Genomic DNA, 17,142 nt, shown 5'->3' with positions numbered 1-17,142 from the left:
AACTCGATCTGATTTGGCCTACGGACGAAAATGGAAGCATATGTTTATGCTTGTTTGAGTCGTAGTAATGAGAATGAACTATATGATTCCATTCAAACCATAGGTTTTCACTGTGGCCTCAAATAGTTCGAATTTTGAAATTCTAAAACTCAACTCAGGACTACAAGGAAACAGAGAAATTGTTGGATAAAGTGAAATATCACCTTAGGAGGCCCTTTACAATAGTGCAAGGTAAGTACATTTGTATCTGTTTCATCTCTGTTATGAAACAAACATGGATGAAGAACAGAATTGTGAAGTTTTGGTGAGGTATGTAATGGTTGAGATAAAAATTTATCTTAAATTACATTATTGACTACCAAGGACGGATGGTTTTCACCATTACCATGGCATGCATGAATCACATATTATGTGAGGATATGTTTGTCACGATATACTCATCTATTATTCCAAAGCAAACAACTAAAGGTGCTTTTACAATTTTTATTATATTTAAGTTGCAATTTGAAGCTTGATACTGCTCATCTCTATTTCAAGCAACCATTTGTATTCATAAAGATAACATAAAACACAAGTATGAGACTAAGTATGAAATACACAAGAAAATCTGGAAAAATTTATACCTGGGATTCTGGGAACCACCAATGCAAAAAAGTACGATTAGAATCCAAATGAATCGCGACGACATGAAAAAATACAATAGCAACAGAAAAGTGGAAGCCACTATGACAAAAAGTACAACACCCTTTATATTAAGGAAGACTTCAGTCAAAGCTAGAGACAAGAGAAGTCAGTGCCAGCTCATTATCTTGAAACAGACTTGTAACCGTTTTTGTGTTTTCTGTGTAATGAATAGTATAAATACAGGATGTAAGAACTTGATAAAAAATCAATAAAAACATTAGTTTCAGTAAATCTATTTTGGTATGAGAGCAAGAAAATCGCCTTGAGGCGTTCATCGATCCATCAATAAAATTCCTAATCCTCATTTATCAATTCCAATCAATCAATCCAAATGGCAAAACAAATCAAACTTCTCTGCCATCAAACCCTAATTCAAATGGAGCTGAAAATCAAGCTTTTCATCAAATTACCGATCAAAGTAATGGGGTTAATCATCAAACCAATGCCGATCTTTGTTCTTCCGCTAATTCTTTCAAAACAATGTCGCCGGGCTGTTCTTCCGGCTATTTCGTTCGGAATCAAGATTCAATTCATAATCTTGGTACTGCGCTCAAAAATTCAGCATCAACACTTCAATTTCAACAACAAAATCCGAATTCTCATTCATTTTTTCTACAAAATCAAAGATTTCAACAACAATATCAAAGTTCTCAATTCAATCAAAGAACCTCAAGGTTATCAAGGTTCTTATAATTCAATTCCTACTCCAAGTTATAATTTCACGGGCTTTAATGCTCCAATGGTTGTTCCACCGTCAACTACGTCTTATTCCTTCCGAGAACATCTCCAACATGGTTCCTCCAAGCTCAAAAGGAGAATTACTTGATGTGGAAGCAACTTTTCTTACCAGTTTTGAAAACTTATGATCTAATGGATCTTATTGAAGGTACTTGATCTCTGTCCTTCTAAGTTTCTTATGAGTAAAATGGAAGTATCACAAATACTATTAATCCGAATATATTGCTTGGATTAAAAGAGATCAAGTGTTGTTGATTTGGATAAATTCTACTTTATCCGAGGAAATTTTGCCTTATGTGGTGGGATTGCCAACCTGCAAGAGATTTTTGGCTTTTACAGTTTTACGAAACGCTCATGTCATGCAATTAAAGAATCGGGTTACAAGATCTGAAGAAAGGAGAGTTGTCTATGGCTGAATACTTGAAGAATATCAAAATAATAGCCGATACTCTTGCGAAGATCGGGATCACCCGTTGTAGATTCTGATTTGATATATCATGCCTTGAGAGGATTACACGAAGAGTATAAATCATTCACTACCTCAATCGAACCAAATCAACTAATGATCATGTTTATTCAAAGAGTTACATGGTTTATTATTGAATGAAGAGATCACTTTAATTCAAAGAAACAGAGGCGTAATCAATTAAAAGGCGATTCATCAAGCATTTGCAGCTTTTAATCTTCTTTGGCGGAGGTTCTTATGATTCTAACAGAGGAAATGGTAGAAATTATGGCAGAGGAAATAATAGAGGAAACTGGACTGGTAGAGCAAATGGATCTTCTATAGTTCATATAATAATAATGGTGGTGGTTATTATAATAGTTCATATAATAATAATGGTGGTGGCTACAATCAAGGTGGTTATAACAATTCTTTTGGGTCATCTTCTGGATCATCCAGACCTCAATGCCAAATTTGTAATAAGTTTGGTCATATTGCTTTGGACTGTCACAACAGGATGAATCATAGTTTCATTGGAAGGATGCCACCTGCAAAACTTGCCATGCTGGCAAGTTTCAATGATACAAATCCTCAATTTAATGATTCTCAATTTAATACTCAGCGGAATGATTCTTATTAGTTTCAGAATTCTCAGCAGCATGATGATTCTTATCAGTTTCAGAATCCTCAGCAGCATGATAATTCTTATCAGTTTTAGAACTCTCAGCAGAATGACTTCATACCCACTTCTCAGCAGAATGATTCATGTTGGTTTGCTGATACTAGAGCATCAAACCATCTCACTGCTAATCTAAATAACATGTCATCTCATGCAGAGTACAAAGGAAAGGACAAAGTACTTGTTGGAAATGGCTAAGGTTTGCAAATTCTTAACATTGGATCTACTTTATTTCGTGTCCCTCATACTGATAATACTCTTCATCTGAAAAAGATTTTACATGTTCCTAACATAAAACACAATCTTCTTAGTGTTCATAAGTTTGTATCTGACAATCATTGTATGCTTATTTTTACTCCCTTTGCCTTTTTTATCAAGGACATGGCATCGGGGAGGATTCTTTTCCAAGGACAAACTAAGAATGGTCTCTACCCTTTGCATCTATCATCACAGTCCCATCACCATTCAATCCCTAACTCTTCTCTCTAATAAAGCATCAAGTTCAATTTGGCATAGTAGACTTGGACATCCTGTCACTCCTATCTTTCACAAGCTTCTTCAAACAAGATGCATTGATGTTCAAAGTCATCAAAGACGTTTTTTTTGTAATGATTGTGTTGTAGGAAAGATTACAAAACTTCCCTTTACATCTTCAGTTTGTGAATCTACTACACCTTTACAATTGTTACACATGGATCTTTGGGGTCCATCTCCACTTGTTTCCGCATGGGTGGCAATAGATTTTTGCTACTATTGTCGATGATTTTTCAAAGTATTGTTAGTTCTTTTCCTTACACCTTAAATCTCAATTCTATTCTCAGATTCCAATCCTTTAAATCCTTTATTGAAAATTTTCTCTCATAAAATAAAAAAATAGTACGATCTTATAATGGTGGAGAGTTTGTTAGTGATGCTCTTGAAAGTTTTCTGTATAAATCTGGGATTGCTCATCAATTCACTTGTCCACATACTCCAGAGCAAAATGGAGTTGTGGAAAGGAAGCATAGACACATTTTGGATATGTCTAGAACTCTCATTTCTCAGTCTTGCTTTCCTTCAAAATACTGGGTAGACCTTTTTTCGACTTCAGTCTATCTTATAAATAGATTACCATCTTCTTCTCTTCCTTTCATCTCACCTTGGGAAAAACTTTTTAACAGAAAACCTACTTACTCTACACTCAGAGTTTTTGGTTGCACTTGTTTTCCATGGTTGAGACCTTATACTAATAACAAGTTAGAGTTATGGTCCAAACTATGTGTTTTCATTGGCTATTCTTTAAATCAAAAAGGTTACAGGTGTCTTCATATTGAGTCTGGTAGAGTTTTCATTTCAAGGCATGTTATCTTCAATGAAAATCAGTTTCCTTTTAAAGGCCATTCTTCTTCACTGACTTCTCCACTTGATATTCCTCAATAGTTTCTAAAACAATCCACTTCAATATCACCTCTTCAAACTTCTTCTCAACGTAAGACTATCAATACAACCTCTTCTCAATCTCAATCTATCAACACAGTTCCAACAATTATCGGTCCCTCAATCATCCACTCTTTCTCAGGTTTTACCATCTTCATCCAACACTCATAACATGCAAACAAGAGCCAAACAAGGTATTTTCAAACCAAAGGTGTTTCATACAACTAAACATCCCTTACCTCATGCTTTACACACTATTCTTTCTGAAATTCCATCAACTCCAACATGTTATACTCAAGCTATTAAGGACTCGCTTTGAAAGATGCCATGGTTTCTGAATTTAATGCACCGCTTAAAAATAGAACCTGGATTTTAGTTCCTCCTTCCTCAGCTCAGAATATAGTTGATAATAAATGGGTCTTTAGGTTGAAGCAAAAAGCAGATGGGTCTATTGATAAACACAAGGCAAGGTTAGTTGCCAAAGGCTTCAATCAGCAGTATGGATTTGATTACTTAGAAACTTTCAGTCCTGTTGTCAAGCCTACTACTATAAGACTCATCTTATCACTTGCAGTCAGTTTCAATTGGGAAATAAGGCAGTTGGATGTCTCCAATGCTTTTCTGCATGGTCACTTAAAGGAGCAAGTCTTTATGAAGCAACCACAAGGGTTCATTGATCCTCTGAAGCCTCACTATGTTTGTAAACTTCTGAAATCCATCTATGGACTTAAACAAGCCCCTCGTGCTTGGTATGAGGAGTTATTTCAAGCTTTATTGGCACTTGGATTCACTACATCTGAAGCAGATCATTCCTTGTTCATTAAAAAAGGTCAGAAGTCTATTACTTACATTCTAGTTTATGTGGATGATATCCTTATTACAGGAAGTTCTAAAGTTGAGTATTATCCGCAAGTCATCACGCTTAGTGAAGTTCTACATTTGCTATGAAGGATCTAGGTTTACTTCATTATTTTTTTGGGACTAGAGGCTCAAAGAGATTCAAGGGGTATATTTTTTGTCAAACAAAGTATACTTATGATTTATTACAAAAAAGCTAACATGATTGATGCTAAACCAAATTTCAACACCTATTTCATCAAGTTGTAAATTGGATTCTCATTCAGGAGAGTTGTTAGCATAACCTACATCTTATAGGTCCTTAGTGGGAGCATTACAATATCTTACTTGGACTAGGCCTGACATCTCTTTTGCTGTTAATTTAGTATGTCAGTTCATGCACTCTCCTAGGTCTACTCATTTAGCAGTAGTCAAGAGGATCATCAGATATCTGAAAGGTACAATTGATTATGGAGTGTGGTTTGCAAAGAGTTCCTTCATTATTCAAGCATACCGATGCAGATTAATGGATGTCCTATTGATAGGAGATCTACGACTGGATTCTGTGTATTTTTGGGGAGTAATCTTCTTTCTTGGTCAAAAAGCAAAGATATCTTGTGCACGCCTCAAGTCAAAGTCAATATCGATCTCTAGCACACACAGCTGCAGATATCTATTGGGTTTGCTTACTATTGAAAGACTTACATATTACTATACCTGAAACCTCCTCTCATATTATGTGACAATATTACTATAGCCTTAGCCAATAATCCTATCTTTCATGCTCGCACTAAGCATGTAGAAATTGATTATCACTATATAAGAGAGTTGGTTGTTAATAAAGTAGTGGATATTCAATATCTTTGTACACGAGGATCGAGATAGCGAGATATCTTTACTAAAGGTCTATCATCTCAAGGATTCCATCTTCGCTATCCAAGTCGCCGGTGCTTAGTAATCTCTTGACTTTGATTGGGGAACTAGGAAATCTCAATTTTTCTAAAAGGAGGACTAGCTATTACGGGGTTAAGGCATGTAAAAAATGTGAATGAGGCTAAGCAGGCAGAATTGCAAAAGAAGAAAAACATTTCAGAGTTGAAGTTGAATTTTGGAGATAAGGACTTCTGGGAAGAAAATGAAGATGTAAGTGACGTCAGCGAAGAGTACATACTAAGGATGGAAGGTGTTCTTGAAAGTCCCACAAGGATGGAAGGTGTTCTTGAAAATCTGGGACCACACAAAAGCAGCTTGGAAGAATTGGTAATACAAAGCTATGTTGGCTTCACGTTCCCTCCTTGGATGTTCTCAGTCCAATCTGTATTGTCCAATATTATCCACTTGATACTTTTCCGGTGCCCAAATTTGAAGGTGTTGCCCGCTCTAGGCAAATTACAATTTCTTGAACGGCTCCATCTACTAGATCTAATTGCTGTGAAACAGTTGGGCGCGGATATTTTGAGGGTTGGAAATGATGCTTCAATGTCTTCGTTGTCATCGTCAGTGGTGTTGTTTCCAAAATTGAGATTGCTTGAATTGAAAGGATTGCCAGAGTGGGAGGAGGAGGAGCATGATGTCCCAACAAGTAATAACACTAATATCATGCCCCATCTCAATACCCTAACGATTAGTAATTGCCCAAAACTGAAGGTGGTACCACACTACCTATTTCCTCCTCAGCTTGAAAGTCTGAAATTATGGAAAGATGTAGGTGTTATTTCAATCTCATTAATGTCCATCACCCACAACAGCAACCTCAAGTCTCTTGAAATTCTAGATTTTCCGCATTCTTCTCTTCCCCAAGGACTAAACCAACTCACGTCACTTCAAGAATTGTTTTTTGGAGAATGCCAATTCCTTGATTACAAGCCAGATGAGTTGAAACCACTCACCATGCTTCGTAATTTGCAAATCGGCATTTGCCCTATTATGAGTGAACGTAGCAGAGAGGGCAGGAGCATCTTAACACACATTCCCAACATTGTCATTAAAGCCGATACTTGTTCATTCAAAAGGTGAATTAAATGTGAATTAGTTCTTTTGCGGAGAGTTCATTTGTATGCAGCCTCATCTATCAAAAACAGGTGACAATTATTATGTTTAATTTTACATATGTGATATATGTTTGCTACATTTGGCTTTTGAACTCTTAACCTTTCTAATATTTCATAGCACTTCATTGAACCATTGCATAATGCTCTAAAGTTTGTTGTTCATTCAGAATATTCACTTCTTTACAGAGGTTTTGTTTCAATTTCATAGAACTTGGATTTGGAACTAATGAATTTTTTTGACAACGAACGTTTATAATGCAGGTCAAACAACACCACCATAGGCACGGCCTGATTGCAGAATGTTGTGCATGCTAGGCTGATTGCTGTCTACAGGAGTCTCAAGGTCAGCAAGTCTGGAATTCGAAGAGGAACAAGAAGGCTTCAGGATCCTTGGTAGAAGTGATATTGAGGTCAGTTATAGTTTTGTTACGCTAGTATCTCTTTGTTGAGTTTGATTTCTAAAGACCATTTCTAAGTCTTAAATTTAAATTTGATATGAAGCATTAAGGTCTAGCATTGATATGATCGGCGTTGTACGTCATATGGATATATAGTTTGGGTGTGGGTGTACTCAAAGATGTTTTGGGTGCAAATAAAATCAAAGGTGTAAGAACTAACGAGTAAGAACACCACACAGAAAATGGCTGCTGGGCAAAAAAGAGTCGTTTCCAAACAAAAGAAGAACAAGAAACAAAAACAAGACAACAACCCAACATCAGTTGCTTCTCTTGTTCCTTCGTCTTCTCTTCCTGCTTCAGAACATCTCAGCTTCTTTCTGAACTGGTTTCAATCTGCTAATGGTCTTAAACTATCTTCTCTTGAGTTGGAATCACTCAAAGGTACCACCTTTTCTTTTTCTTTTTTTCATGTTTTATAAATGTTGGGTTTATTAAGTTATATGTAATGGGCAATGCGGAAGAAAAAGGTTTTTTCTTTGTATGTTAAAGTTCTTTGTTAGTGTTTGTATAGCTACTTTGTTGGTAATATGAAAAACCATTTGCTGCGAATATCGTTTACTAAACAACTGGCAGACACAATTCATTCTGGATACTTTGATACCAAGTAATGTAGATATTTTGTAAAATGTTGTTTTCTCATTCATAACTAGTTTTGGAGAAATTTCCTGACATTTTGTATGATGGCCTTCTCTAAACTGTTTCTGGCACTCTATGCTGTGTAAATGCCCAAGTTAAAAAATATAAATTGTGAACTTCGTATGCGTTTATTTTTTATTACCAACAATCAGTTTCTAAGTGGTTATTCCACGATTCTGAATCCAATTTTTATTGGGCATCTTAACATTTTTTGTCTAATCAACTCATATTGTAATTTGTCCTATGATTTTTTTGTAATGTCCAGATACATGTATTCTGGAGCTATATCAGGATCCTGAGCTTTGAGCACACATATGAAGGATGCCTTTGGAACGTCATGGAAAGAAGAGCTCTTCAAAGGGAAGCTTTTAGAGGGAACTGTTGACCCAGGGAACCCAGCAATTCTTGTTATCAGTACATCTGCTATAAGATCTCTGGAGCTTCTCAGGTTCCCTTGCATTCATAATGTCTAAATTATTATGATTTATAGATTAAGAAAATTCACGATTTTCTTTTCCCTACAAATAGTTGAAAAGTTTAATTTATTGATCTCTGCTAGGGGTTTGTGACTGTTAACAGAGTAGAATGCCGTGCTGCAAAGCTCTTTGGGAAACATATGAAACTCCAGGATCAGGTAACTCGTGAACAATATCGTACCTGCAGTGCATCAGAAATTTGTTTTACCTTTCATACTATAAATTGTATTTCATTTATATCTTTTTAGTTTATCAGAGATAATCTGTAGTCAGTAGTCTAAAAGAGCATTTCTCTACACCAGAGGAGGCTTGAAACCATCCTATTCCAACAAAATACAGGCTACATAAGCATATGACAGTTGGTGCAAAGATCTTAATCAAAGTACAAATTAGCAAAATAAATTAAGTTAATCGTCTAATTAACTTATCACAAGTCAACTAGTGATCGAGCATACTTACTGAATCATATATGGCTTATGAATCGACTCCAAATTTTGGATCTTCTAACAACTTGCGTCAATGTTCTGAGCACCTGCTGCACCTCCATCTTCTAATGACTTAGTGCTAAATGTTATGTATAGGATTAAAAAGTTAATTGACATGGATGCTTTGGGGCTTTCGAGGCTATCAGTGATTGTGATGGACATGCACACAGATGCAAAAGGCTATTCATTGCTTACTCTTCCGCAAGTCAGGTATAGCTATGGAACTCTATAGATTTAAAAAAATTCCGAGCCTTGGTTTTTTTTGTGTTCTTGTGTAATTGTGTTATTAATTCTGCTTCACATCCCCTAAAACTTTTTGCATTGAAATCCTCACTGTATAGACTATATTGTTGTTTCCTTTGACAGTGATGAGTTTTGGGACTTGTACAAAAGCCATTTTCACAACCTAATGGTCCAGGGAGATCTACGCATCTGTCTCTACAGCCCAACATCTTGTGTGAGTGACAAAATGGGTGGAGTAACTCATGATGAGTAATTATCATTTACGAAGCAAACTGTATTAAACAATTTGTTGTACTAGTATACTGATGAAGATTCATATCACTTCAGTTCGTTTCAGAAAATTAAAGTTAATTAAGTTGACAACGTTCTCCTCTACTTATCTTTGTGGGTTTTGTATGATGCACATCTAATAGCTATTCTTGAATATATATGTACCACAAATCAAATGTCAATTACTTCTGCAATGAGCACGTAGTATATACCAGCACAAGTTCTGCTAAACTAACGTAGCTAACAAGAAGATGATGGTGTAAATTGGCGGTAAAGTTCTGCTTGCTAGTTACAAGTGATGTAGCTTGTAGAGAAATACAACATTTTCCTTGCTGGAGTTTTAACATTTATCAAATCAACTATATACGACTGGCTTATAAAAAAAAAAAAAAAAACTATATACGACTGCATGTATAAATTGATTCTCCAGCATAACGTTTTTAGCTCTGAAGTAACTGATTGGCCCAACTCTTACAAATGTACCCAGCCTTAGATTGTAAGGAACAAGTTTTTGTAATACACACGCAATAACAAATTGTCGCCGTATTCTTGTATGGCTTCCACGTCTGCTTCTTTTCGAGTCACATTGCTTTCCTGGGTGTGGCATTGTGGAAAACTCCTCCCGTTCCATATTGAATATCACAATAGAATGTGAACAATGTGGCCAAACCTCAAACACTCTCCTGTATTCTTGATCGTTAATCATCCAATGTAGAGCCCCATTAAAGATTATAGGAGCTCTATTAACATGTGGTGGATGAGAGACGTCCACAGCAATCAGTCTTAGCAATTTAGTGGCGAGGATTTGAAAATCGCCTTCTAGGCACCAGCTGTATAGTATATTCTTGCCCAGTAACAGGATCTATTGTATGGGACTCTTTTAGCTGGTCAAAATTGCTTAATTCCATATTGATGCTTTTACTCACAATCTTAGTAATTCGATTTTCAACAGTGAAATTCATAATGAACTTGATATAAATACTTGGTTGCTCCAACTCCAAATCTTACTGCTACATTTACTATCTTTTGTGTTTTTTTTGGGGTAATTCATAACTTGATAGAAAATAAAATCTTAAACTATGTTTATTTAACTCAAATCCAACTCTGCTTCTTATACTCACGCATCAGACCAGAAATATAATTTTTTTGATTTCCTAATGAAATTAGAACTGTGACTAGTACATAAACCATGCATGCATTCTTAATTTAATAAAAAATCCTAAACTATGGTTAACTCAAGTCCAACGTAAAGATTTTTTTAAAAAAAACACAAAACCGATCCATGAATAATCAAGATATTACAATAAATTACATCATAAAACCCATCCTTGACTCGATTAAACAAACGACCGACCGACAGGTACAACAGTACAAATACATCCCAAGTCTATGCGACTTTTTGCAGCCTCAGCAAGAAAGTGAGGATGATGAGTTACATTGCGATGGCAAAACTACACAATCCTACAAAAACAAAAGATTTCCTGATGTTTAGGATCATCAACTTAAGATGTTCTAGCTCCCAAGATGAGCATTCAGGCTGACCATTAACTGCATCAACCATACTTTTGCAATCTGAGATGACCACGATCTTGTCAATTGCAAGTTGCAAAGCTTTTTCTAAACAAAGAGCTCAAAATTCTGCTTCCTTGGCTCCACAGACAACACACCCCCTGCTGCCTGCGACCATAATATCATGCGACCATTTACTAATGGTAAAGCCAATACCACCTTTTTTTTACATCTCATCATAACTAACCTCCATCTGTTGTTAACAAATGCAAGTCGAGCTTCATGTTCCTTGGAATATAGTATTTACTAGTTGGTCGAGGTTGTGAAGGTAAGAAAAATGCTCTAGCTTGTGCTAAGAGTTGAGAAATGGTATATGGTTTGTAGTTACTAACTTACTGTGAACATTTAGTTGGTTTCTATCGAACCAATATGAAGTAGGAAAGATTTGCATAATGGGTCAAATTATGGAGGATAGTGTCCTTGTCATGAGGTTCAGCTATGATTTGAATTAGGAAGTCCCTAAAGGTTGAAGTATGTTCGATTTTGAGTGAAAGAGAGCTACTAAACAATATAGCAGCCAGACGAGGGCAATTAATAAGAGCATGATCAATGGATTCAGGATTCTGACTGCATCTTGGACAGGAATCATCATCACCAATATGTCTCTTAACAAAAAAAATGTTTAGTGGGTAGAGTATAATTTAGAACTGGCCTTACAAATTGTTTAATTCTTGTGCTAAGAGCTTAGAAAGTTCCATAAACGAGTTATAACCTATAAGTAGATTTTATCAAAAACTTACCATTTGCTTTACACCGTCCAGATCCAAAGTTGTTCTTCAGAATCATTACTAAGATTAATCTTATATATCTCATTAGCTATATCAGATGTAAACATGTTATCAATTAAAGTCGTGTTCCAAGAGTTGTTCAGAATGATGTCAGTTACAAAATTAATGCTATTATTTGGTGCAGGTCCAAAGGTTTTTTAGGAAGACTGGAGGGAATGAAATTTGTCTTCCCGGATCCTTGTGTTTCTGCCATGTTTGATTATCTTACATGGAAGGGGCTTCTATACTCCTACGGAGGCTTCAGTAACCGAGCTATAGATATAAGTGATTTAATTTTTATATGAGAAATTTGTCTTATGAAAGCACTTTCAATGCAAATGTGCAATTAGAATGGTTGTGGTGTGAATGTGTGATCAGACAAGGTTGCTGACTTGTGCATTACGACTTGATATTCAAACTTCAAAGGTTATGGAACCACTCTGACTCTGCAACGACTGCAAGTGCCCATTTTATAATCTGTTAAAATAATTGTTTCTGGCCTGGGGTTATGTAGGGCATTAAACCATTAAATTAAACAGGCTGAGCACAGATGAAAAACATACAAAAGTTCCTGGAAATATGCAAGGATGTCATTGCTGACATCATGAAAATTACACTGCAAAGGAAAATTCATTAGTAAGTCTTGGATCAAGAAAATTATGCATGAGTTGTCCGAAAAACACAGTGTCAATGTACTTGGCACTTACATTGATATGTGAACTTATTGACTGATAAGAATGGAATGCAATATCAGCCAACACCGGACACTATTTAATCAACAAACAAAGTGTGACTGACCCATAAATAAGTCGCAAGTATTAAAGAAGCCATATATATTATTGTAGATTAAATTTCTTCTATGCAAATGTAGTAAATTCTAGTGAAGACGCAAGGATAGAAGCACAAATTTGATCGAGTACAAGTGGTGACTAAGAGGATCTTATAAAGTGAAGTCAAGACACTAAATAGTACACCACTCAGTATAGAAGTTGGCGAATGGAGGGGTGCAAAACAAAATATATAAGAATGGTGGCGAGAGGGTGTGTGAGCTAAAGTTACATAAAATCCAAAATCCACAACCATTTTCTTGGCCTTTGCTAAAAATGTCTTCTATGTATACGATCTGCCCTTGCCTGTACTAGCTGATGATATGTCCTAAGAATTTAAAGAATAAGTGCAAGAATCCACTCAGCAGGAAGCCCTGAATTATGATTAGCCTCGCTGTGATCTGAACAAGATTTGGATCTTGTGATCGCCGTAAGAAATGTGCACTGTGACACCATCCCAAACACAGCTAGCTATCCGTTCACTAATTTTCGTGTGTAGTAGTGCTGCGCTAAGCTTAAGGCCAACCGACATTGTACTAAGCGGCTGTCAATGTCTTGTCAACACTAAATAGAATCTGTTGAATAAGCTCGGTAGAAAACATAATAAGAAACTTAAAGCTTACAACATAAATCCAATCATGTCATTCCTTTCAAAGTAGAAGCTAGGGCCCTTGTTCAATAATAACTTCAATTACCTTTCAAATTAAGGGTATAGAGGTCGGTGCATTCTTCACAATTAAACTACTTCGGGATTGATATATGCTCATATGTATGGTAGGGATACAGACGAAAAGATGATTGATCAAGAGATTGGTATTTAGTAGACATGCTCTAAATGGTAAGGAGGCTGCGATCAGTAGGAACGGAGAAATATAGTGTAGGATTTCCTGTTCGTCACTGATCTATGTTATGACTGATGCCTCCACCTCTTAATAAGCCTACATGCCCATTACAGCATCACAGCATGTGAGCACACGATTGAGTAATGAACTATGAACTTACAAATCAAGAGTAAGAACATGTTTCTAAATTACATATCAAGTAACTTAATTGGCACAAGTTTGTTTGGCAGAAATGTATACACCCAAAAACTTCAGCACTCGGCATGGAAATTGATGAATGACTTGTGCAGCCACTGTAAGAGAAGGTTCAGAGAAGAGGAATTGCTCTAGTTTCTAGGTGTTGTGTGCAAAAGAAATCTGAAAGCCTACATCATATACTCTGGTCATGTCCTTTTGCTAAACAGCTATGGAGGTGGACAACAAGTAGGTTCAAGAACAGATGCAGCATTCAGAGCTTCCAGAGTGCCATGGGGGCAATACAAAATAGGAGTACAATACTGAAGAAGTTATGGCAGGCTGCTATTATTGGAGGCATGGTGAGCTTATGGCTGCATAGGAACAAGGTGCACTTTGAAGACTGTAACAACATCCTAAATTTCTGTCAGAGCTATGTGAGAAGGCAACTAATATGTGCAGGACATCTGTCAAAAGACTACATGAGGATACAAGACATTGAGGTACTAAAATCTGGGGTGTGAAAGCTTGTTTTAGATTCATTACCTTCCTATTGACAGCCATCATCAAAAGTTGAGAATCAGGTTCAATAACAACCTGGAAGTGCAATTGGTGGACAATATTTAAACCTCCAAGTATACAGAGTTGTACAATAACATGGCAGAGAAAATTGATCAGAAACAAGGTGGCGTACAGCGTGCTTGTGCAATACAAGCAGTGAAAGAAAGGAGACATAAAAAGACATGAGGGATGATAAAGGTCCTAATAAATGTGATTCTTAAGGGGTGCAGGCTTAGGAGGGATGATAAGGCCAAACAGTAAGGTACTCTGATCCTTGTGTCGTTCTTGCCGAAGGCCTTGGGAGGCTATTCAGGGCCCGTAGGGATGATAAAACCAAGAAGTAACTGGCGCTGTGATCCTCATAACACGTTTGATTCAAACGCGGTAACTAAGCATTAAACCTAAGTTTGTGGATCAAGATGTACAGAAATAAAGAGGGAAACGATAGAAATACCACAATTTCAGAGGATGCATTTGAGCCATGTATGCACCAGTATCAACAATGCACAGTTTTAGTTTAAACTTTAAAGGGGATGGTTATATGAACTCCACTTAAAGTGACTCTAAAGTTACTCCACCACTAAATACAATGAATTAGAAACAGATTTTAGGTGGAGATGTTCTCCACACAATAGAGATCATCCTCACAAAAAATCAATTCATTTGAAGATGTACAACCTCGTCAAAAATCGTTTAGAATGTTATGAAATTATCAAACGGCTTAGAATTTTTTTATTTCATAACAACTTTTGACAAGGTTAAACATATTCAATTGAGCTGATTTTTTGTGGGGGTGTTCTCTATCATGTGATGTATACCTCCGCAAAAAATTAGCCGTCAATTCATCTCGTAAGTCCACTTTTAGGAGTGGAGTAACTTTGGAGTCACTATAAGGTGGAGTTCATATAACCGTTCCCAACTTTAAATTGCGTATATATACATCACATTGTACTGCTCATATCATATTTATGATCAAAGTATCAAACAATAAGGGATTCTGATGAGAAGATCAATGTACAATTTTTGATAATGACAAAATTAAAAATACACTTAAGTAAACATGTGTACTTGAGTTGAACAAGATGTTTCAAAACAACTTATCTTCCTCACCCCCATCATCTTCATTTTGATCTTTCTATATAAGACGGTAAGTGACCGCAAGCTCACTTGAAAATTTCGGAGCAATTTCAAGCAAAAACGGATTAATCAATTAATTCAGGAAGAAAAAGGATAGGATATACACAGCAGTAACGGTTCAAAGGTTGTTGTACCTTCAAGCTGGTATGCCTTGTTTATAAGAATGTTGCAGTAAAAACGATAGCACGCACTATCAGGTAGGTCATCTGCAGTTATTAGTTGTAGCTGCAATTATTCTATTAGCAAGAAATTTACTAGAAGTATAGGAAAGCTTGTATTCTAGGTTACATTAACACGGGGCACGGTGTCCGACACGGATACGGGTGTCGGATATGGCGAGCAGTTGAAGATCGACACGGGGACACGGATAGGAATAATTAATTAATTTTTAATAATTATAAATTTATTAAATTAGATGGTAAATCAGAAATTGAGGTAAATTAAATACAATATGTGTCCCATTACGCATTATCGTGGATACGTATCCGACCTGCATTTTTTCAAAATATGGCGTGTCCATGTAACCTAGCTTGTATTATTAGGAAGCGCCGGTCTGAACAGATGGAGAGAATTATAATCTTTCTCAACCAACATTGTAACCTTTCCTGACAGTTGATATGCTTTTACTTGATCAGGAAACAAAAATAAATAAAAGAGAGAGGATATTTCCTAGGGTTAGACAAGAGAGGATATTTCCTAGGGTTTGTATTGAAATCCTCACTGTATAGACTATAGACTATATTGTTGTTTCCTTTGACAGTGATGAGTTTTGGGACTTGTACAGAAGCCATTTTCACCACCTAATGGTCCAGGGAGATCTACGCATCTGTCTCTACAGCCCAACATCTTGTGCGAGTGACAAAATGGGTGCAGTAACTCATGATGAGTAATTATCATTTATGAAGCAAACTGTATTAAACAATTTGTTATACTAGTATACCGATGAAGATTCATATCACTTCAGTTAGTTTCAGAAAATTGAAGTTATTCAATTTAATTAATTCGACAACGTTCTCTTCTACTTATCTTTGTGGATTTTGTATGATGCACATCTAATAGCTATTCTTGAATCTATGTACCACAAATCAAATGTCAATTACTTCTGCATTGAGCACGTAGTATGTACCAGCACAAGTTCTGCTAAACTAACGTAGCTAACAAGAAGGTGATGGTGTGAATTGGCGGTAAAGTTCTGCTTGCTAGTTACAAGTGATGTAGTTTGTAGAGAAATACATCATTTTCCTTGCTGGAGTTTTAACATTTATCAAATCAACTATATACGACTGCATGTATAAATTGATCTCCAGCATAACGTTTTTAGCTCTGAAGTAACTGATTGGCCCAACTCTTACAAATGTACCCAGCCTTAGCTTGTAAAGGAACAAGTTTTTGTACTACACACGCAATAACAAATTGTCGCCTTTATGGCTTCCACTTCTGCTTCTTTCCATAGAGTAAACCTAGTCCTTCCACCGACGACCTTGCATAAACTCTTTATTGGAGCAGTGTGAACGACATGCCTTTTGGCCCAAACCTGCTTTATAGAGTCTTCTATTATCCATATGTCTAGTAGCACCTCGGAAGAGGAGTTATCTGGAAAGCATAAGTGCCCTTCCATTTCTAAGAGTCCCCTACAATGGTGTCTTCTTTTCGAGGCACATTGCCTTCCTGGGTGTGGCATTGTGGAAAATTCCTCCCATTCCATATTGAATATCACAATAGAAAGTGAACAATGTGGCCAAACCTCAAACACTCTCCCGTATTCTTGATCGTTAATCATCCAACAATGTAGAGCTCCATTAAAGATTATAGGAGCTTTATTAACATGTGGTGGATGAGAGACGTCC

General features: G+C 36.4%; 2 protein-coding genes across 2 annotated transcripts in view; both read left to right on the top strand.

Annotated features, from left to right (window-relative positions):
- LOC147506704 (chaperonin CPN60-2, mitochondrial-like) overlaps positions 1-17,142 on the top strand; it is a 98,573-nt gene continuing 81,431 nt past the window's right edge. The window contains exon 1 of the mRNA XM_086558768.1: positions 1-309. The gene's annotated coding sequence lies outside the window, so the exon portion shown is untranslated. The remainder of the gene's footprint in view (positions 310-17,142) is intronic.
- Positions 5,784-7,687, top strand: LOC147506713 (putative disease resistance protein At3g14460). Its single transcript, XM_086558766.1, has 3 exons — positions 5,784-6,811; positions 7,112-7,260; positions 7,352-7,687. Exons 1-2 carry the CDS (start codon positions 5,976-5,978, stop codon positions 7,140-7,142), a joined length of 867 nt encoding a protein of 288 aa, XP_086414892.1. The 5' UTR covers positions 5,784-5,975; the 3' UTR covers positions 7,143-7,260; positions 7,352-7,687.

Source organism: Coptis chinensis, chromosome 4 (genome assembly GCF_015680905.1).
Source record: "Coptis chinensis isolate HL-2020 chromosome 4, ASM1568090v1, whole genome shotgun sequence".
Classification (NCBI taxonomy): domain Eukaryota; kingdom Viridiplantae; phylum Streptophyta; class Magnoliopsida; order Ranunculales; family Ranunculaceae; genus Coptis; species Coptis chinensis.
The sequence above is the reverse complement of the archived record's forward strand: the minus strand, read 5'-3'. Positions and strand labels throughout refer to the sequence as shown.

Bases quoted from the DNA above. Each gene is read 5' to 3' on its own strand.
- LOC147506713 (XM_086558766.1), top strand. From the start codon at position 5,976: ATGGAAGGTGTTCTTGAAAGTCCCACAAGGATGGAAGGTGTTCTTGAA. The intron at 6,812-7,111 runs GTGAATTAAATG...TTTATAATGCAG, and splicing joins GATACTTGTTCATTCAAAAG to GTCAAACAACACCACCATAG.